Source organism: Trachypithecus francoisi, unplaced genomic scaffold (assembly GCF_009764315.1).
Source record: "Trachypithecus francoisi isolate TF-2019V2 unplaced genomic scaffold, Tfra_2.0 Lachesis_group8, whole genome shotgun sequence".
Classification (NCBI taxonomy): domain Eukaryota; kingdom Metazoa; phylum Chordata; class Mammalia; order Primates; family Cercopithecidae; genus Trachypithecus; species Trachypithecus francoisi.
In genome coordinates this window covers 102257678-102281153 of record NW_022681473.1, presented here as the reverse complement: position 1 = coordinate 102281153, position 23476 = coordinate 102257678, and the positions used below count along the sequence as shown (strand labels likewise).

General features: G+C 40.2%; 1 protein-coding gene across 1 annotated transcript in view; it reads right to left on the bottom strand.

The window, feature by feature from the left end:
* HTR3B (5-hydroxytryptamine receptor 3B) overlaps window positions 1-23063 on the bottom strand; it is a 36449-nt gene extending 13386 nt beyond the window's left edge. Inside the window, exons 1-4 of the mRNA XM_033204532.1 lie at window positions 22792-23063; window positions 1488-1532; window positions 1057-1166; window positions 465-634 (exon numbers count right to left, since the gene is read on the bottom strand). Coding sequence (XP_033060423.1) covers window positions 465-634; window positions 1057-1166; window positions 1488-1532; window positions 22792-22971 — 505 coding nt within the window. The 5' untranslated portion in view covers window positions 22972-23063. The remainder of the gene's footprint in view (window positions 1-464; window positions 635-1056; window positions 1167-1487; window positions 1533-22791) is intronic.
* Window positions 23064-23476: the final 413 nt, after the last annotated feature.

Sequence of the window (23476 nt, the reverse complement as noted above, 5' to 3'; positions counted from 1 at the left end):
AACAATTGACTTTCCCAGAGAGAAAGAGATGCCAACATCCACCCACTTTTCCAGCTCCCAATTTGAATCCTTCCTCTTTCTCCTGCCCCCATAGGCACAGTCTCCTTGGCCTTATTTGAATTAGGGGGTAGGGATGCGGAATAAAATCTTTATAGTCACAAAAAAAACCAACTGTGAATTTATAGCTTGGAATACACTCTCTGTAGAATGATGGAGCTTGCCCGCAATTTCTATAATATTATCCATGGCAGTAGAGGCTTAACACTGTGTTTCCAAAACAACCCCAGTGGGCTACAGCGTCATACTTGGTCTGGATTACAGCAGGAACCAAAAAACTGCAAGAAGAGATTCTGATTTTTAAATAGCCAATTATCTGCAAGAATAAAATAGACCTGAAGGACAGTATAATATCATTTCACCTACGTGTACCAACCCAGCACTGATGGGTATCTCTCATGGCTTACCTGTATGCAGAATGCTCTTGAAGGTTAGGCTGCAATTCTGGACATCAAATGGAAAAGCATATGTGTCTAAACTGCATGTGGAGACCACCTGGATGGGCTTAGAGTTCTCAATGGTCCCAGATGAGTTCACATAAACATAGGGAAGGTCAGGGGATCTTTCAATGTCCACACTATATGAAACACAAGAGAACTTGTTGTCAGAGGACATCGGTCATTTCAAAATATAGACAGGATGATCAGGAGATGGTAGTGACCATGAGGTCCATGACCAGCCTAGCCCTGCAAAAACACAATCGCATTTTCCATGAGATTATTCACCCTGGCAAAGATGAGCTTTTCAGTGACAGCCTTGTAAGTTAGCTCATTTGCTGCTATAACAACACAGACATAATAAGTAACCTCAACATTAGTAACCAGATCTGTATCTTAAACAACGTCAACACATGGCACTTCTAACCTGAATACTCCCAACAACATGCTCCCCTTCAACTTGAGAAGCAAAAATGAGCAACAGTGACTGAAAGTAAGCAGCAACTGGCCTGACTATGCCAAGGAGTCTAAACCCCACAGAAATACACACTGGCAAACTTACAACTCATTGATGATGATATCTGGGGCCCAGATAGCACTTAGAGGTAGGGAGATCTCTCTAATCTCATCAAACAAGCTGGAGTTCCAGGATAAAAATTCATCATTCCAGACCTGTTAGGAGTAGCCAAAAAGAAAACTTAATCAAATGTCTGCCTCAGTAAAGAACTAAAGAGACATTTGGATTAATAATCTAACTTATCATCCTCTTGGTTCGATCTGTTAGGAGAAAGGACTTCCCATCTGAATGCTAAAGATGGTAGTCCCAACCAGAAACCAGGGCCATACATCTTAAATGAATTACAATAAATTAGGTCTGCTGCAGATCTAAGGAACTAGAAATACAAAGATAATACCTATTTCTTAAATAACTATATTTTGCAGCAGATCCAGATCAGGAGTGCAGTATATTTAGAAGGAAACATAATTATTTACCTCCCAGTACCATACACTTGTCTTTAATATTTGATTCTCTGCATCCTGCAAGGCAAAAAGAAAATCCACACCAAATCTTAGAATGTCAATAAATCAAAGGCCAATTCAGCAGCAAGGCAATTCAGAAGAAGAAAATCAAGTCTAACCAAATAATGCTGACATTAAAAACATTACCTAGAATCTTCAATACCTAGGAATTCTCAGATCTTACTTATCATGCACACCTGTTGCTATAAGCTTTACTATTTTATCTATGACAAAACGGCACTTTGCCCGCCCTTGACATTTTGAATGATTTGCTAATCTCTTTCCCATTCTAATTAGTTACTCTACCATTAATCAGACTAAAAAATGTTATGTAGTCTTAGTAATTTGGGGCTAAAAAGACGAGACCAAGCTTTGATTTGTAATCAAGATATTATTCATAATCTCTCAATGAGTGTTAGCTCAACTGTTATTGGCAGCCATTCCTGTTAAGTTACCGTATGTTTGGATTTCTCTGCTTATAAAACAGACTGAATGAGCTTATTATAAATGAAACATATTTTAGATGATATAATAGATGTGATTTCCCATGTCTGCAGTGAGTCCATGATATTTTTAAAAGACCCCCAAAAACAGCAATTCAAAAAACCCTCCTGGCTGGGCACGGTGGTTCATCCCTGTGATCCCACATTTTTTGGAGGCCAAGACAGGAGGATCCCTGTGATCCCACATTTTTGGAGGCCAAGACAGGAGGATTGCCTGAGCTCTGGAGTTTGAGACCAGCCTGGGCAACACAATGAGGACTTGTCTCTACAAAAAAAATTAAAAATTATCCAGGTGTGGTGGCACACAACTAGTGGTCCCAGCTACTTGGGAGGCTGAGGTGGAAGGATTGCTTGAGTCCAGGAGGTCAAGATTGCAGTGGGCCATGTTTGTGCCACTGCACTCCAGCCTAGGTGACAGAGAGAGACTCTGTCTCAAAAAAAAAAAAAAAAACCCTCCTCACCAATTTTTTCATATCTAATCTAGTAGAGAACATTCTGAAACTCTGATGTTCTTAGGAATTTTTTAAAAAGGGATATCTCACACCGTATATAAACATTAACTCAAAATGAATCATACACCCAAATGTAAGAGCTTAAACTATAAAACTCTTAAAAGAAACCAAAGGAGTAAGTAAATCTTCATGACTTTGAATTAGGCAATGATTTCTTAGACATGACAACAAAAGAGAAATAAATGAGACTTCATCAAAATTAAAAACTGTTGTGCTTTAAAGAACACCATCAAGAAATGAAAAAGACAACCCACAGAATGGGAGAAAATATTTGCAAGTCACATATCTGCTTAGAGGCTTTTATCCAGGATATAAAGCATTCCGGCAACTCAACGACAACAAAAGACAAGCAGCCCTGTTTAAAAATGGGCTGGCTGGGCGCGGTGGCTCACGCCTGTAACCCCAGCACTTTGAGAGGTCAAGGCAAATGGATCACGAGGCCAGGAGATGGAGACCATCCTGGCTAACACAGCAAAACCCTGTCTCTACTAAAAATACAAAACTTAGCCAGGCGTGGTGGCAGGTGCCTGTAGTCCCAGCTACTCGGGAGGCTGAGGCAGGAGAATGGAGTGAACCCGGGAGATGGAGCTTGCAGTGAGCTGAGATCGTGCCATGGCACTCCAGCCTGGGTGACAGAGCAAGACTCTATCTCTAAAAAATAAAAATGGGCGAGAGACTTGAATAGACATCTCTCTAAAGTAGATATACAAATGACCAATAAGCACATTAAAAGATGTTCGAGGTCACTGCTATGGGCCAAACTGTCCCCCCAAAACCCATATGTTGAAACCCTAACTTCCAAGGTGTCCATGTTTGGAGACAGGGCTTATAGGGAGTAATTAAGGTTAAATGATGTCATAGGTATAGGACCCTAATCTCATAGGATTGGTGGCTTTATAAGAAAAGGAAGAGAGAAGGGTCTCTCTCTACCATGTGAGTACACGGTGAAAAGGTGACCACCTGAAAGTCAGAAAATGAGCTCTCACTGAGAACCAAATCAGCCAGAACCTGATGTTGGACTCCCAGCCTCCAGAACTGTGAGAAATACATTTCTGTTGTTTATGGCACCTAGTCTGTGGTATTTGTTATGGCAGCCTGAAGTTTCTAATACAATCACTAATCATTAGAGAAATGCAAATCATCAAAACCACAATGAGATACAAACTCACACTCATTAGAATGGCTACTGTTTTTTCAAAAGCAGAAAATAACAAGTGTTGGTGAGGACGGGGAGAAATTGGAACCCTTGTGCACTGTTGGTAGAAATGTACAATGGTGTGGCTGCTGTGGAACACAGTATGGCACTTTCTTAAAAAGTTAAAGATGAAATTACCATATAATCCAGCAATTCCACTTTTGAGTACATACCCAAGAGAACTGAAAGCAGGGGCTTGGACAGATATTTATACACACATGTTCACAGCAGCATTATTCACAATAGTCAAGGGGTAGAAGTAACCCAAGTGTCCACTGACAAATGACTAGATAAGCAAAATGTGGACTATACATAAATTGGAATATTATTCAACCTTAGAAAGGAAGGAAATTCTGACACATATTACGACATGGATGAACCTTGAGAACATGATGCTGAGTGAAATAAGCCAGTCACAGACGGACAAACACTGCCTGATTCCACTTAAATGAGGTACCTAGAGTACTGAAATTCATAGAGGCCGAAAACAGAATGAGTTGCTGGGGTGAAGAAAGGGAAAGTTATTACTGAATGGGTAAAGAGTTTCAGTTTTCACTGTTCACAATAGCAGAAGCATGGAATCAACCCAAATGCTCATTAATGATTGACTGGATAAAGAAGTGGTACATATATACGATGGAATACCACACATCTGTTAAAAAGAATGAGATCATGTCCTTTGCAGAGGCATGGATGGAGCTGGAAGCCATTATCCTCAGCAAACTAACATAGAAAGAGGAAACCAAACACCACATGTTTTCACTCATAAGTGGGAGCTGAACAATGAGAATACAAAGACACAGGGAGGGGAGCAACACACACTGGGGCCTGTCAGGGTCCAGGTGTGGGGAGGGAGAGCATCAGGAAAAATAGCTAATGCATGCTGGGCTTAATACCTAGGTGATGGACTGATACGTGCAGCAAGCCATAGCACACATTTGCCTATGTAACAAACCTGCACATCCTGCACAGGTATCCTGGAACTTAAAATTAATTAAATTAAATTTTACAAAAAAGAGAAAACAGGGCCAGGTGCAGTGACTCACGCCTTGTAATCCCAGCACTTTGGGAGGCCGAGGTGGGAGGATCACCTGAGGTCAGGAGTTCAAGAACAGTCTGGCCCATGAAACCCTGTCTCTACTAAAAATACAAAAATTAGCCGGGCATAGTGGCACATGCCTGTCATTCCAGCTACTTGGGAGGCTGAGGCAGGAGAATTGCTTGAACCCAGGAGCAGAGGTTGTAGTGAACTGAGATTTAGCCACTGCTCTCCAGCCTGGGCAACAAAGTGAGACTCTGTCTCAAAAAAGGAAAGGAAAAACATATACTCTAAAACATATTTGTCCAGAATATCAATTCTATAAGAAAACATGTGCAGAGAAAAGTAAAAATTAGCAGCAATGGTTGTTTTTATAATTTGAATTATGTTAATTTTTTCCTCTATGGTCTTATATTCTTCTGTATTTTCTACATGTCTACAATAAGTATATTATAATCAGGAAAAACATTAGTATTATTTATTAAGTTAACAAGCTGTCCCACAAAGAAATATGAATGGCCAGTAATCACATGAAAATGTTTAACCTCAGCAGTAATAAAAGATGGAAAGAATGCTCAAAAAAACAAAAACAAAAAAAAGAGTTTCAGTTTTGCAAGATCAAAGGAGTCCTGGAGACTGGATCATGGTGATGATAACACAAGAATGTGAATGTACTCAATGCCACTGAACTGTATGCTTAAAAAGGGTCAAGATGATAAATTTTATGTTGTGTATTTTATGACAAGTAAAAATGATAATACAAGGTGGGTAAAGGATTTGGCTATATATTTCTCCTAAGGAGATATATAAATGGCCAATAAGCACATGAAAAGATGCTCAATATCATTAGTCACCAGGGAACTGCAAATCAAAACCATGATGAGAAACCACTGTATCCTCACTAAGACAGCTAAAATTAAAAAGACAGACAATAACAAATGTTGGCAAGGATGTAGAGAATTTGGAGCCCTCAAATATTGCTGGCAGGATTATTAAGTGATTCAGCCACTTTGAAAACCAGTCTGGGCTGGGCTCGGTTGCTCACGCCTGTAATCCCAGCACTTTGGAAGGCTGAGGCAGGCAGATCACCTGAGGTCAGGAGTTCGAGACCAGGCTAGCCAACGTGGTGAAACCCCTGTCTCTACTAAAAATACAAAAATTAGTTGGGTGTGGCGGCCCACGCCTGTGATCCCAGCTACTCGTGAGGCTAAGGCATGAGATCACTTGAACCCGGGAGCTGAAGGTTGCAATGAGCCAAGATCGTGCCACTGCATTCCAGCCTGGTTGACAGAGTCTCAGAAAGAGAGGAGAGGAGAGGAGAGGAGGGGAGAGGAGAAGAGGGGAGAGAAGGGAAGAAGAGGGGAGAGGAGAGGAGAGGAGAGGAGGAAAGAGGAGAGGAGAGCAGATAAGAGAGGAGAGGAGAGGAGAGGAAAAGCAGTCTGGTCTTTACTCAGAAGGTTAAACATACGTTTATCATATAATGCAACAATTCTACTCAGAAGTATATAACCACGAGAACTGAAGACATAAGTCCACACAAAAAACCTGTATAAAAATATTCATAGCAGCATTATTTGTGATAGTTAAAAAGTGAAACCAATGTAAACATCTATCGACTGATGACTGGATAAACAAACAAATTGTATGGACTGGATATCCATACAATCGATTATACAGCAACAAAAAGTAATAAAGTACTGATGCATGTGACAACAGGTATGAACTTTGAAAGCATGCTAAGTGAAAGAAGCCAGTCATAAGAGACCATTTATGGTATGATTCCACTTACATAATATGTCTAGAACGGGCAAATCTATAGAAACAAAAAGTAGAGTGTTTGCCTAGGGCTGCTGGGGGTGGAATGTGGGGTGTGACTGCTAATGGATATAGGGCTTCTTTTTGAGGTGATAAAAATGTTCTGAAATTAGATAGTGGTGATGGTTGTGTAACTCTGTACTAAAAAACACTGAATTGTATACTTTAAATTGGCGAATTTTGTGGTTGAATTAAATCTCAAAAAAACTGCTATTTAAAAAAATGTTTAATAAAGAAAAGGACAACCATTTTTGAAGACATTTCCGGTAAATTTATAGGAAGGCTGATGCATACTATTAAAGAACTCTCCTTGAACTCATTTTTTTTTTTCATTTCTTTCCATGTATAATCCATCACTAAAAACTGCATCCTTAAAAGAGAATAAAAGGATGAAAAAACACAAGATGAAGAAATAGGAAATAAAATGTGTAAGACCAGCCTGGCTAACATGGTGAAACCCCTTCTCTACTACAAATATAAAAATTAGCTGAGCATGGTGGTGGGAGCCTGTAATCCCAGCTACTTGGGAGGCTGAGGCAGAAGAATCATTTGAACCCAGGAGGCAGAGGTTGCAGTGAGCCGAGGTGGCGCCACTGTACTCCAGCCTGGGTGACAGAACGAGCCTGTCCCCCCCGCCAAAAAAATTATAAAACATTTCCTTTGCTGATTTACGTTCAAAGCTCAAGAGTCACTTAGGTAACATTTGTATTTCTGTAATATTTAGTACAATACCAAATTTCAGTACATAAAAGTGTTTAGGAAGTTGATGGCATGGAATCAACTAACAGCTCTGTTTTCCTCCCCAGAGCTGGGTATAAGAAATTAAATGGCCAGGCGCGGTGGCTCACACCTGTAATCCCAGCACTTTGAGAGGCCGAGGTGGGCAGATCACGAGGTCAGGAGATCGAGACCATCCTGGCAAACATGGTGAAACCCCGTCTCTACTAAAAATACAAAAAGATTAGCCAGGCGTGGTGGTGGGCGCCTGTAGTGCCAGCTACTTGGGAGGCTGAGGCAGGAGAAAGGCGTGAACTTGAGAGGTGGAGCTTGCAGTGAGCCGAGATCCGGCTACTGCACTCCACAGCCTGGGCTACAGAGCCAGACCCCGTTTCAAAAACAAAAACAAAAAAGAAATTAATTGTCCAATTATCTAGCCACATAAAAGTCTATTTTCTTTGTGCACAGGGTCAAGACTATGTACTACTCTGGAGAATTCAGACTGGGTAGGGAGTCAGAAGGCACCGCTGATACTGTTGTCCATGTTGATGGCACACGTGGAATTGTGCAGTACACAGACTACACAGTGGCTCTGCGCCAGTTGGCATCATTTGAAAGAGAAGCAAGAAACTTTTTTAAATTTCCCCTTTTTATAATCAAGAAAGCAAATTACTACCAAATAAGCATTATTCTTTCTCTTTGAGAAAGAGAAGGCATTAGGAGCACATATATACGTAGTCGCCCTGCTTTAGTGGTTCAACAAGGCCTGGTCTGAGTGAACCTGCTCTACAGATATTTATGGAATTTAAATAGATACTTGGGAAAGGCAAGTTTTAAAGTAGTATAAAAAGTGAAAACCTTGAATTCACAAGTATTTCCCCAAGGAACAGCTTGGACCAGATGGACCAGAGGGGACTCCCAGACAAGACTGGCTCAACAGGAGTTCTGGTGGCTAAAAACAAAAGCCTCTGATGAGAGCTCAGGATTAGGTGACACCACTTCCTGGCTTTTTTTTTTTTTTTTTTTTTTTTGGAGACAAGGTCTTGCTTTGTTGCCCAAGCCAGGGTGCAGTGGCACAATCATGGCTCACTGCAGCCTCAACCTCCCAGGCCTAAGTGATCCTCCCATTTCAGCCTCCCAAGTAGCTGGGACCACAGATGTGCAACACCATGCCCAACTAATTAATGTATTATTATTAATTTTTGTAGAGACGGGGTGGTGCTATGTTGCGCAGGTTGGTCTCAAGTTCCTGGACTCAAGCAGTTCCCCCACCTTGGCCTCCCAAAGTGCTTGAATTACAGGTGTGAGCCACCGTGCCCAGCCTTCTTTGCAAATTTTACCAACTGAGAGATCATGAAACAGATTATGTCTCACCCACTAAAGCACAAAAGGTTCCATTCTAGGCTTGGTTGCAATCAATGAGGTGCCCCACAAATAGAAAGAAAAGTTCAAAATGCAGTTTATATCACTGAGATATATAGTAATTGGCTATGCTTTCACAAGAAATACATTTTTACGTCTATTCAAAGTTCTTACCAGTTTGTTTATTACTGTCATACCCCGTGACTGTGTCTCAGTGATTCAGTTATATGGCTGGGAGGAGGGTCTCTGTTTTCATGTTTCATTTCACTATCATTTTATCCAGTTGATTCTTCTTAACTGCCATATTGATGCTTTAGCTTGTTTTTCACTTCTTGCCCATTGCTTTGCCACATTACATATAACAATGATGTTAAGAATTTTTTTCTAACATTTTATGGGGGTGTTTGGGAGGATTCGTCATTCAGCCCTGAAGAACACAATGTCAAAAAGTATTCTGAGGCTAAAACTAAAATCTTTTTTTGTCAAAGGAAACAAGTTTCTCAATGCCAGCTGGTGAGCATAATTGGTTCTCTGGTGGCATTATTCACAGCTTTTCCCTCTGTGTATCTCGCCCCGTTTTTTTTCTTTAGATACCTTCCATCTTGCTTGTTAAAAGCAAAGGATATTTCAGAGAATTGGAATTCATTAGTCTTCCTAACAGAGGGAGTCTATTTAGATCTAAATTGGTGGTTAGCAAATATACAGATAATTCCCCTACATTCTTATTTATCTTTTCCAGTTCCGGAGACTATAGAAACAGATGCCTCAACGTCTGGCTGGGAGGCTCTAGTCAATGGACTGGAATACAAAGGTATCTGGGATTCGGAATTGACAAAACTCAATAGAAACAAATTGAAACTCTTCACTGTTGAGTAGATTATCTCTATAATCAGATTTCCCTAAGGTACTCATAATACCCAGAAATTCTAAGACAAGACTGTAGTCTTTTATATAAACAAAACAGGAGGCAAAACATTATAATGAAGGTGCAGTGCTGGGCTGAAAGCTCTTCATTCCAAACAAAAGTTGCCAGCAGTTCAGATGCTGGCAGATGCATCCAACAAGTTATCTATTCACATTGGGAGTGTCCTTGTCTGTGCAGAATCTGTGAGTGATTTTTATCAAGTCCTTCAGAACTGTCCCTGCCTCTGGAACTAACTTTAGGCTTATTCCACCTACATGCAATAGAGACATTTGCCAAGCATTTTTAGAGTAGCCATTTGTAAAGACAATCCTAGAATTGATCCTTGTATTTTTTAATTCATTCATTCATTGGACAAGTATCAATTGAATGTCTTGGAAATCAAATACACAGTGCTGCATGTTATGGAAAATATGAATATGAGTAAGAAAGTCCTTCCCTCAAGCAGCGTACACTACATTAGGGCATATTTTAACATTTTAACAAATAACTGTGTGCATTAAGAAATACACAGACTTGGCTGGGCCCAGTGGCTCATGTCTGTAATCCCGGCACTTTGGGAGGCCAAGGTAGACGGATCACTTGAGGCCAGGAGTTCGAGATCAGCCTGGGCAACATGGTGAAATCAAGTCTCTACAAAAAAGACAAAATTAGCCCGGTATGGTGGTGTACACCTATAGTACCAGCTACTTGGGAGGCTGAGGTGGGAGGATCACCTGAGTCTGGGAGGTTGCAGTGAGCCGAGATCACGGCACTGCACTCCAGCCTGGGTGATAGAGTGAGTCCCCATCTCAAAAGAAAGAAGGAAAGAAGGAAAGAAGGAAAGAAGGAAAGAAAGAGAAAGAAAGAAAGAAAGAAAGAAAGAAAGAAAGAAAGAAAGGAAAGAAGGAAGGAAAGAGAGAAAGAAAGAAAAAGAAAAAAAGAAGGAAGGAAGGAATGAAGGAAGGAAGGAAGGAAAGAAGGAAAGAAAGAAAGAAAGGAAAGAAAGAAAGGAAAGTAAAATCCACGCAGACTTAAATGGATTTAAAGGAAATGCTCTCACCTTCGAGAAATGAGGAAAAGTTATTTTAAGAGCTGAGATTTGAAGGACTACAGTATTTTGCAGATGGAGAATGAAGAGAAAGACATTTGGTAGGGGAAATAGCAGAATGAATGACTTACAGGCAGGAAACAACCAGGGGTCCAGGTTCACTGTTGTATTGAGAACCTGGAGAAGATAACATAAGATGGTAGACAGGGGTAAAACTAGAGGGGTAGAATATAAAATTTTTTCAGATTTCTGTAAGAAAATTTGCCATATTCAATATGATGACATGTCTAACATAGTCTAATAACAAACAACTCTGGTAGGGAAATCCCACATCTTTAAAAAGATAACAGTGTTCCCCTTACCTACCATAAGGAATCTGATTTTACTTTCTTTTGTCAGGGTAGGAAGAAAGAGAAAAGTATTTTCAATTCGATATACTTGTTCCAAGGGAAAATATTAATATAAATACTTTACACCTTTTCCATTTATCTCCAAATAAACCTCTAAAGGAAAGCCTGATCAATTTTCTTTTTTTTTGAGACGGAGTCTCGCTCTGTCGCCAAGCTGTAGTGCAGTGGAGCGATCTCAGCTTACTGCAATTTCTGCCTCCTGGGTTCAAGCGATTCTCCTGCCTCAGCCTCCCGAGTATCTGGAACTACAGGTGCCTGCCACCATGCCCGGCCAGCAATGTTCTTTATCTTAATAAATACGAAGGGGCTGGGCACAGTAGCTTATACTTGTAATCCTAGCACTTTGGGAGGCCGAGGCAGGCAGATCACAAGGTCAGGAGTTCAAGACCAGCCTGGCCAATATGGTGAAACTCCATCTGTACTAAAAATACAAAAATTAGCCAGGTATGGTGGTGGGCACCTGTAATCCCAGCTACTTGGGAGGCTGAGGCAGGAAAATCGCTTGAACCCGGGAAGCAGAGTTTGCAGTGAGCCGAGATCGCACCACTGCACTCCAGCCTGGTGACAGAGCAAGATTCTGTCTCAAAAAAAAAAAGAAAAAAACTTGAAGAAGTTTTCTATTCAAGCTGTTTAAGACTAGGCTTTTTAGTAAGAGGTATTTCCTGGTATTTAATTAAACAATATTTTCTAAGATCTTAGGGCTAGCACTCTTACTTAATAGGTTAATTGGGAAAATATGGCCACACACAGTAGCTCATGCCTGTAATCATAGCACTTTGGAAGGCCAAGGCAGGTGGATCACTCGATGTCAGGAGTTCGAGACCAGCCTGGCCAACATAGTGAAACCCTGTCTCTACTAAAAATACAAGTTAGCTGTACATGGTGGTAGGTGCCTGTAATCCTAGCTACTTGGGAGACTGAGGCAGGAGAATTGTTTGAACCCGGGAGGCGGAGGTTACAGTGAGCCGAGATCACACCACTGCACTGCATCCTGGGTGACAGAGTGAGACTCCATCTCAAAAAACAAACAAACGAAACTGGGAAAAGTGCAATTTGTTGCTTAAAAGAGGGAATTCTGAGCTAGCTGTGGTGGCTCACGCCTGTAATCTCAGCACTTTGGGAGGCTGAGGCGGGCGGATCACCCGAGGTCCGGAGTTTGAGACCAACATGGCCAACATGGTGAAACCCTGTCTCTACAAAAATACAAAATTAGCCTGGAGTGGTAGCACATGCTTATAATCCCAGCTATTTGGGAGGCTGAGGTAGGAGAATCGCTTGAACCCAGGAGGCAGAGGTTATGGTGAGCCAAGATCACGCCGTTGTACTCCAACCTGGGCAACAAGAGAGAAACTCCATCTCAAAAAAAGTAAAAATAAAAACAAAAATAAAATAATAATAAAAAGGAATTTTGGGGGGGTACCATTTAAATATTCCTATTTACAATGAAACAATTGATTAGGGGTTTATCTAAGTTGGGGGAAAATGACACCAAAGTAACCTGTATCAGTAAAAAGGAAAAAAATTTAAACTTTGTACTCTTTTTGTTTGTTTTTTTTTTGAGATGGAGTTTCATTCTTGTTGCCCAGGCTGGAGTGCAATGGCGCAATGTCAGCTCATTGCAACCTCCACCTCCCAGGTTCAAGCAATTCTCCTGCCTCAGCCTCCCGAGTAGCTGGGATTACAGGTGTGCACCACCACACCCGGATAATTTTGTATTTTTCTAGTAGAGACGGGGGTTTCTCCATGTTGAGGCTGGTCTCGAACTCCTGACCTCAGGTGATCCGCCCGCCTTGGCCTCCCAAAGTGGTGGGATTATAGGCGTGAGCCACCATGCCAGGCTTAGACCTTGTACTCTTAAGTTTCACGTTTATTTTTTCATTGATTTAAATGCCTAATTCTCAGTCCAAAAAAAAAATCAAAGATTCTGATTCACTGCTAGCACTAAGATAGTAACATAGAAAAACATCTCTATTAAAATAAATTGAAAATGAATCATTAAATTATTGTAACAGATTACCTTAAAATAATAACATCATTTTGTGAGTATACTTTGTATGTAAGTGTAAAATTGAAGATAGAAGTAGCGCAAAAGAAGTGGGAGCAGATAAATGGAATTTTACTGTTGTAAGTTTCATACATTTTATGTGAAGTGTCAAAATATTAATTCTAAGTACACTGCAATAAGTTAATGATGAATATGGAAATTCCTAAGGCAAAGTCTAAAAAAAATACAAAGATGGATCGCTAAAAAGCTAATAGAGGAACTATAATCCAATATTTAAAATATTTTAAATATTTTATTATTTTTAATATTTACTAAAAATTTTTAAATTATGGAAAATAAAGTAGGATATGAGGAATAGAACAAAAAACAGATGAGACAACTAGAAAACAAATAGCAAGATGGTATTGGCAAATGAGCTAAACATTTCCACTAAAATGCATAGATTGGCTGGTCTTAGTGATTCATGCCTGTAATCCCAACACTTTCAGAGGCCAAGACAGGCAGATCACTTGAGGTCAACAGGTCAAGACCAGCCTCGTCAACATGGTGAAACCCCGTCTCTACTAAAAATACAAAAATTAGCCAGATGTGGTGGTGAGCACCTGTAATTCTAGCTGCTTGGGAGGCCGAGGCAGGAGAATCACTTGAACCCGGGAGGCAGAGGTTGCAGTGAGCTGAGATCATGCCACTGCACTCCAGCCTGGGGGACAGAGTGAGACTCCATATTTAAAAAAACAAAAACAAAAACAAAAACAAATGCATAGATTGTCAGACTGGTAAAAAAACAAAAAAAGAGCCCTAACCTGGAATAATATTCAGCAACAAAAAGAAATGAACTATTGGTGTTCACAACGACACAGATGGACCATAAGGGAATTGTGCTAAAGGAAAAAAGCCAGTCTCAAAGGTAATACATTGTATGATTCCATTTCTATAATATTATCGAAATAGCCTAAAGATGGAGAGAAGATTAATGGTTGCCAGGGGTTAGGAGTCAGCAGAGAGAAAGGAATGTGGCTGTAAAGGAATAGCACCTGGGGGCCCTGTGGTGATGATCCAATTATGTACTTTGATTGTGGTGCTGATTACAAAAAGCTACACCTGTAATAAAATTACATAGAACTACACACACACACATACACACGAGTACAGGTAAACTGGAGAAATTGGAGTAAGCTCTATAGAGTGTACCAGTGTTAATTTTCTAGTATTGACACTGTACTATATATATGCAAGATGTTAACAGTAGGAGAGATTGGGTGAAGTGTACACAGGGCCTGCCTATATATTTCTTTTCAGCATGTACCTAACTATATATTGTCTACAAGAAATGGCTTCAGGCCAGGCGCGGTGGCTCAAGCCTGTAATCCCAGCACTTTGGGAGGCCGAGACGGGCGGATCACGAGGTCAGGAGTTCGAGACCATCCTGGCTAACACTGTGAAACCTCGTCTCTACTAAAAAATACAAAAAAAGCTAGCGGGGCGAGGTGGCTGGCGCCTGTAGTCCCAGCTACTCGGGAGGCTGAGGCAGGAGAATGGTGTAAACCCGGGAGGCGGAGCTTGCCGTGAGCTGAGATCCGGCCACTGCACTCCAGCCTGGGCGACAGAGCGAGACTCCGTCTCAAAAAAAAAAAAGAAAAGAAAAGAAAAAAAAAGAAATGGCTTCAAATACAAAGGACATCAAATGACACAAATAGATTGAAAATAAAAGGATAGCCAAGAATATGCCATGTGGGAAGTCAGCATAAGAAAAACTTCATAAAAGGGAATATTATTGGAGATGAAGTGGAGCGTTTCATAACAGTAAAAGAATCTGTTCATTAAGAAGACTGGGCACAGTGGCTCACGCCTGTAATACCAGCACTTGGGGAGGCCAAGGTGGGCAGACTGCTTAAGCTCAGGAGTTAGAGACCAGGGTGGGCAACATGGCAAAACCCCATCTCTACCAAAAATACAAAAACCAGCTAGGTGTGGTGGCATGTGCTTGTAGTTGCAGCTACTTGGGAGCCTGAGGCAGGAGAATTGTCTGAGCCCGGGAGGTTGAGGCTGCAGTGAGACACAGTCATGCCACTGCACTCCAGCCTGGATGACAGAGTAAAATATTGTCTCAAAAAAAAAAAAAAAAATATATATATATATGTATATGTATATGTATATGTATATGTCTAAATGTGTATGCACCTAATAACATAGCTTCAAAATACATGAAGCAAAAGTTGACAGAACCAAAGAGAGAAATAGACAAACTACAATCATAACTGGAGATTTTAACATCCCACTCCATGAAATTAATAAAACAACTAGAGGAAATAAAATAGAAGATTTTGGCCAGGTGCAGTGGCTCACACCTGTAATCCCACTACTTTGGGAGGCCAAGGTGGGCAGATCACCTGAGGTCAGAGTTCAAGACCAGCCTGGCCAACATGGTGAAACCCCGTCTCTACTAAAAGTACAAAAATCAGCTGGGTGTGGTGGCAGGCACCTGTAATCCCAGCTACTAGGGAGGCTGAGGCAGGAGAATCACTTGAACCCGGGAGGCAGAGTTTGTAGCGAGCTGAGATCCTGCCTCTGCACTCCAGCCTGGGGGACAAGAATGAGACTTCATCTCAAAAAAAAAGGATTGCAACACCACTATTAACCACATTTATTGAATTCATATTTATAGAGCAGTATAACATTCTGTTCAACATTGTACTGGAGGTCCTAGTCAGAGTAACAAGACACTAGAAGAAAAGAAAGGTATAAAGATTGGAAAGAAAGAAGTAAAACTGTTTTTCCTCACAGACAATATGATTTTCTACACAGAAAATCTGAAAGAATTATCCAAAAAAAAAAGCCTCTTAAACGAAAAAGAGATGTCAGGGTCACAGACGCCCAAACCAATATATAGAAATCAACTGTGTTTTGTATGCTAGCAACAAACAACTAGATTCAAATTTAAAATACCATTGATAATAACAAAAATGTGAAATACTTAGGAATAAATGTAACCAAATGTATGCAAAACACTAAAAATGATGAAACATTAATAAAAGAAGTTAAAGAACTAAACAGAGAGATACACTGCATGTATGGACTGGATAACTCAATATTGTTAAGATGTCAATTCTCCTCAAATTTATCTACAGATTCAATGCAGTACCAATCAAAATTCCAGCAGTTTTTAAAAATAGACATTGATGAGTCAACTGTAAGTTTATATAGAAATGCAAACAACCTAGAAAAGTTAAAACAATTTTTAAAAAGAAGAACAAGATTAGAAGTTCACATTATCTTATTTCAAGACTTCCACAATGCTACAGTAATCAAAACAGTAGAAAGACAAACATCCAGATTAGTTGAATAGAAGAGTCTAGAAATAAGCTCAGAGTATATAAATAACTCTTGTAACCTGATAATAAAATAATAAACAACCAAACTTTACAAATAAATAAAAGATTTGAGCAGACATATTACCGAAGATATACAGTTGGCAATTGGCAAATAAGCACGTGAAAAAATGTTCAACATGTTCAAATGTTAGGGAAATAAAAACTACATTGAGATACTACTGCAAACCTACTACAACAGTTAAAATTTTAAAGATTGGGCCCTGCGCCGTTGCTCATGCCTGTAATCCCACCACTTCAGAAGCTCAAGGCAGGTAGATCACCTGAGGTCAGGAGTTCAAGACCAGCCTGACCAACATGGTGAAACCATCTCTACTAAAAGTACCAAAATTAGCTGGGCATGGTGGTGAGTGCCTGTAATCCCAGCTACTCAGGAGGCTGAGGCAGGGGAACCACTTGAACCCAGGAGACAGAGGTTGCAGTGAGCCAAGATCACACCACTGCACTCCAGCCTGGGCGACAAGAGCAAGACTCTGTCTAAAGAAAAAAAAAAAAAAATTAAAGATTGACAATGTCAAGGAGTAATGATTATGTGGAGAAACTGAAGCTGTCACACATTGTGAGTGACATGCAAAATGATAACAGCCACTTTGGAAAACAGCTGGACAGTTTCTTATAAAATTAAACAGACCCATCATACAAGTAACCAATACTATACCTAAGCATGTATCCAAGAGAAAGAAAAACATATGCAAATGTTTATAGTGGCCTTATTCATAATTGCCCCCAAATGGAAACAATTCGTGTGTCCAACAACTGGTAAACAGATAAATTGTAGTGCATCTGTACAATAAAATACTACTACTGAGTTATGCAATGATATGGATAAATCTCAAAGGCATTATGCTAAGTGAAAGAAGTCATGCACAAAAGGTAAAATAACATATAATTCAATTTATATAATATTCTGTATAAGCCAAAACTAGAGGGGAAAAAATATCAGATTACTGGGTCCCAGAGACTCTGTCTGTCTCTTGCCTCTGTCTCAAAAACACAAAGAAAGTAAGTAGAAGAAAAGAAATGTGTAAAGATATCTAAAGAGCATGGGAGGTTGAGGCTGCAGTGAGCCATGATCACGCCACTGCACTCCAGCCTAAGTAACAGAGTGAGACCCTGTCTCAAAGCAAAATAAAACAAAACAAACACACACAAAAAATGACAAAGCCCAAAGTTGGTTCTTTGAAAAAAATGAAATTGGTAAAACTATGACAAGATGAGTCAAGGGAAAATATGAGAAAACACAAATTACCAATATGAGACACAAAAGCCATATCACTAGAGATCCTATGGGCATGAAAATAATAGAAAAAAAATGAACAACTAAGTCAATAAATTTGACGAACTGGATGAAAGAGACAAATGCCTTAAAAATACAAATTAACAAAACTGACACAAGAAAAAATTGAACATGTGTAAATAAAGTTGAATTTGCATTTGACTACCTTCCCACAAAGAAAGCGCCAGACCCCTATAATTTTACTCATACATTCTATCAGACATTAAGGAAGAAAAAATATTCACATTACACAACGCCTTCAGAAAACTGAGAAGGAAACAATTCTCAACAATTCTGTTTTAGAAGGCCAACACAATCCTGATACCAAAACCAGATGAGAAGACTGGAGTCTAATGCCCCTCATCAACAAACATGTAATATATATTAATTAGAAAATAAAATTCAATACAAAAATTAGCCAGGTGTGGTGGTACACACCTGGAATCTCAGCTACTTGGGAGGCTGACGCATGAGAATCGCCTGAAGCTAGGAGGTGGAGGTGGTAGTGAGCTGAGATTGTACCCTGGACTCCAGCCTGGGTGACAGAGCAAGACTGTCTTAAAAAAAGAAAATTAATTTAATTTAATTTTTAAAACTTTTTAAAATCTTTAAAAATTTTAAAAACAGTTCATTAAAATGGACTCATTCTCAGCAAACTATCGCAGGAACAGAAAAGCAAACACTGCATGTTCTCACTTACAGGTGGGAATTGAACAATGAGATCACTTGGACTCAGAAAGGGGAACATCACACACCGGGGCCTACTATGGGAGGCAGGGGGGAGGGATTGCATTGGGAGTTATACCTGATGTAAATGACGAGTTGATGGGTGCTGACAAGTTGATGGGTGCAGCACACCAACATGGCACAAGTATACATATGTAAAAAACCTGCACGTTGTGCACATGTACCCTAGAACTTAAACTATAATTTAAAAAATTTTTTTAATTTAAAAAAATTTTAAAAACAGTTCATTAAAATGGACTCTGTCGCAGTCCATTTTTTGTTCCTATATCTGAAAACCTGAGACTGTGTAATTTATTTTTAAAAAATTATTTTTTGCAGTTCTGGAGGCTGGAAAGTTCAAGCTCAAGGAGCTGCATCTGATCAGGGCCTCCTCACTGCATCATAACATGGAGGAGGGCATCTCACAGCAAGAGGTCAAGAGCATGTCAGGTCAGCTTTCTCTCCCTCTTCTTATATAGCCACCATCCTAATTACCTTCAAAGGGCCCCACCTCCAAATACCATCAACATATGAATTTGCAGATGAAATTTTGGAGGCCGGGTGTGGTGGCTTACGCCTGTAATCCCAGCACTTTGGGAGGCCAAGGCAGGTGGATCACCTGCGGTCAGGAGTTTGAGACCAGCCTGGCCAACATGGCGAAACCCTTGTCTCTACCAAAAATAGAAAAATTAGCCAGGTGTGATGGCACATGCCTGTAGTCCCAGCTACTCAGGAGGCTGAGGCTGGAGAATCACTTGAACCCGGGAGGCGGAGGTTATGGTGAGCCGAGATTGCGTCATTGCACTCCAGCCCGGGTGACAGAGAGAGAGAGATGTTGTCTAAAAATAAAAAATTAAAAAAAAAAAAAAAGGCCAAGCATGGTGGCTCACACCTGTAATCCCAGCACTTTGGGAGGCCGAGGTGGGCAGATCACCTGAGGTCAGGAGCTTGAGACCAGCCTGGTCAACATGGTGACACTCCGTCTCTACTAAAAATACAAAAATAAAAAATTAGCTGGGCATGGTGGCAGGCGCCTGTAATCCCAGCTACTCGGGAGGCTGAGGCAGCACAATCGCTTGAACCCGGGAGGTGGAGGTTGCAGTGAGCTGAGATCGTGCCATTGCACTCCAGCCTGGGGGACAAGAGCAAGACTTTGTCTCAAAAAAAAAAAAAAGAAAAGAAAGAAAGAAATTTTGGGGACACATTCGAACCATAACAAACATCAGCAAATTTGAAAATTTCTATTCATTGCAAGACCCATTAAGAAAGTGAATAGCCAAGACACAGACTGGGAATAAACATTTATTATATAATATGTGTATGTATTATATAATTATTATATTATATGTTATTATAATAATGATATAACTACATATTATATAATAATATAGGAGGTAATATGTATAATAAAATACATATCTAACAAAAGACTTGTGCCCAGAATGTATAAATAGCTCCTATAAATCTATAATAATATTAAAAAAAACAAAAAACCAATGACCCAATTTTAAAAATAAGAGAAGGCTGAAATGGGCACTTCACAAAGAAGATCTATAAGTAGTCAACAAACACATGAAAAAGAGCTCAAAATCATTAGTCATTAGGGAAATTTTAATAAAACCTCAATGAAATTCTAGTCATTTACCAGAATGACTAAAATTAAAAAGACAGGTAACACTAAATGTTGGTGGGTATGTGTAGCAATAGGAACTCTCATAGCTTACTGGTGGAAGTGTAAAATGCACAACCACTTTGCACATCAGTATGGCAGTTTCTCACTAAGTGTACACCATCCTGTGACCCAGTCATAGAACTTCTAGGTTTTACTTAAAAGAAATAGAAACATATACACAAAAAGACTTGTACAAGAAAATTCTTAGCAGCCCTATTCGTACTATCCTAAAATTAGAAACAACCCAAATGCCTGTCAACAGGAGAATGGATAAACAAATCATGATATAGCCATAACTGAATACTACTTATTAAGAAAAGGAAATAAACTACTGATACACACAACAGCACAAGTGAACCTCAAAATGCCGAGTGAAAAAGTGCGCCGAGTGTAAAAGCCAGACACAATCGAATACCCACAATAAAATTTAATTCACATGGAGTTCTACAACCGGCAAAACTAATTACTGCTGAAAGAAATAATCAGAAGAGTATTTGTCTCTGTGGGTGAAGAGGATGGGGATGGACTAGGAAGGGAATAAGGGACCTTTTAGGGTATCTTTGATATCTTGATAGAGATATGGCTTACATGGCCGGGCACAGTGACTCACGCCTGTAATCTCAGCACTTTTGGGAGGCTGAGGCGGCCGGATCACTCGAGGTCGGGAGTTCAACACCAGACTGGCCAACATGATGGAACCCTGTCTCTACTAAAAAATATAAAAATGAGCTGGGTGTGGTGGCAGGTACCTGTAATCCCAGCTACTCAGGAGGATAAGGCAGGAGAATGGCTTGACCCCGGGAGGCAGAGGTTGCAGTGAGCCAAGATGGAGCCACTGCACTCCAGCCTGGGCAACAGAGTGAGACTCCATCTCAAAAAATAAATAAATAGCTGGGCATGGTGGCTCACACCTGTAATCCCAGCACTTTGGGAGGCCAAGGTGGGCAGATCATTTAAGGTCAGGAGTTCAAGACTAGTCTGACCAACATAGTGAAACCCCATCTCTACTAAAAATACAAAATTAGTTGGGCGTGGTGGTGCATGCTTGTAATCCCAGCTACTCAGGAGGCTGAGGCAGGAGAATCCCTTGAACCCAGGAGGCAGAGGTTGCAGTGAGCTGAGATCGTGCCACTGCACTCCAGCCTGGGTGACAGAGCCAGATTCTGTCTCTAAATAAATAAATAAATAAATAAATGTATGTTATATGGGTATACGTAATTAGCAACACTCGTCAGCTTGTACACTTAAGATCTGTGTATTTCCATGTATGTATATTTTACCTCAATTAGAAAACAATTTTTGAGAAGTAAATGGAAAAACAACGATTAAATTACTTTAACAAAACAAGCTCAGTAAAGTCTGTTTTTAAGAGAAATCGCTGGGCGCGGTGGCTCACGCCTGTAATTCCAGCACTTTGGGAGGCCAAGGTAGGAGGATCACTTGAGGTCAGGAGTTCGAAACCAGCCTGACCAAGAGGTGAAACTCCGTCTCTACTAAAAATACAAAAATTAGCCAGGTGTGGTGGCACATGCCTGTAATCCCAGCTACTAGGGAGGCTAAGGCAGGAGAATAGCTTGAACCTGGGAGGCAAAGGTTGCAGTGAGCCGAGATCGTGCCATTGGACTCCAGCCTGGGCGACAAAGAGAGAATCCGTCTCAAAAAAAAAAAAAAAAAAAAAAGTGGGAGAGTGAAATCAAAATGACTCTGGAACCAATTGAAATCGAAGATTTTGTAATTAGAAAAAAGGAGGAAGAGGTAGAGGTGCTAAACATCAGGACCATTGCTTGCTGATGGCTTCCTAAGAACTCTGCCAACTACTTTACAGGTTTCATTTCATTCCCACAGCCTATCTTTCAGATATAAGAGAAAAAGGACGCTTTAATAAACAAATTCTCCCCAACATCCTTAGCAAATGCTTTAGATGCAAAAGCCCCTAATAAATTCAAGATAACAAGGCATTTTTCTCTCTTTTAAATTTCAAGCAATAAGTAGTGAATCTCCTCTTAAATCTGTTATTATCATTAACAAATGTGAACCACAGGATAAAATACCTATTACTATTTTTGGTTTCAGCAATATTCATACAATATGTACTGTGATCTATAACCACTATATATTTACATATATATATATATATATATATATATTATATATATATATTTTTTTTTTTTTTTTTTGGAGACAAGGTCTGGCTCTGCCACCCAGGCTGCAGTGCAGTGGCATGATCATGGCTCACTGCTGCCTCAACCTTCCAAGCTCAAGCTATCCTCCCTCTTCAGCCTCTTGAGTAGCTGGGACTACAGATATGCACCACCACGCCTGGCCAGTTTGTGTATTTTATGTACAGACAGGGTTTCACCATGCTGCCTAGCCTGGTCTCCAACTGGTGTGCTCAAGTGATCTGCCTACCTTGGCCTCCCAATGTGCTAGGATTAAGGCATGAGCCACCACACCCAGTTTCACAATTCTTAAAACATCTTAATTCCATGATCTAGACGATTTGCCCTTCACAGTGTCTACTGGGGACTAGAAAGCATGATCTGCCTAATGAATATTTTACCTAACTGCTAAAATGAATCTGGCACAACTTCCCTGCCAGTTCAACTACAGTCTCAAAAATATGACCTCTCCTAGGCTCCTGCATGAACTGCAGACTGTTTTAAAAGACGTTAACAAGAATAGGAAGGGGCAAGATGGTCCTTACCACATCCAATATAGCATGGACAAACAGGTCCACGTAGACTGTGGTGGCCTTGGTCCAGTTGTAAACTGGCCTCACTTCTTTATGATATTTCTGTAATAGTTGCTTGCTGAGATGATACAGAGCAGAATCCCGGGGATGATGTGTATCTGTGGCTAGAATTCCTGGAAAAGAAACTATCATTGTGAAGATAAAGTAAGAGGGCTTGGTTTCTTTAGGAGGTTTCAGACTGTTCAGGACTCAGTGGCTGTTACTAGAATATAGCTTTCAGCTCGCCAAATTCTGCATCAATTCACAGCCAGTTGGTGCGGCCTTTGGCAAACGCTTAAAGTAAGCTGATGGCCTAAGTATCCAATGGAGAAATCTCATTGTAAAAACAAGTAAATCAACGCCATCTCCAAGTCTGCAAAACTGTACCTACAATTTCATTTTACAACAGGCCTGCATTTTGGAGACAGAATAATTTCTTTATTCCTGTATCATCCTCTCCTAGCATCTAGAAAAAACCACCTACACACTTAGCCAAAACTTAACTCCTGCCTTGGTTTTTCTTTTGATTTTTCATTTGTAATTCAAAAATTCGATGGAAAAATCTAGCAAAAAAAAACCTTAACAAACCCATCAACCCCAAAAACTTGTATGGATTTCTAGATAATGGGATTAACGGGAGCCCAAATTTGTACTTTTC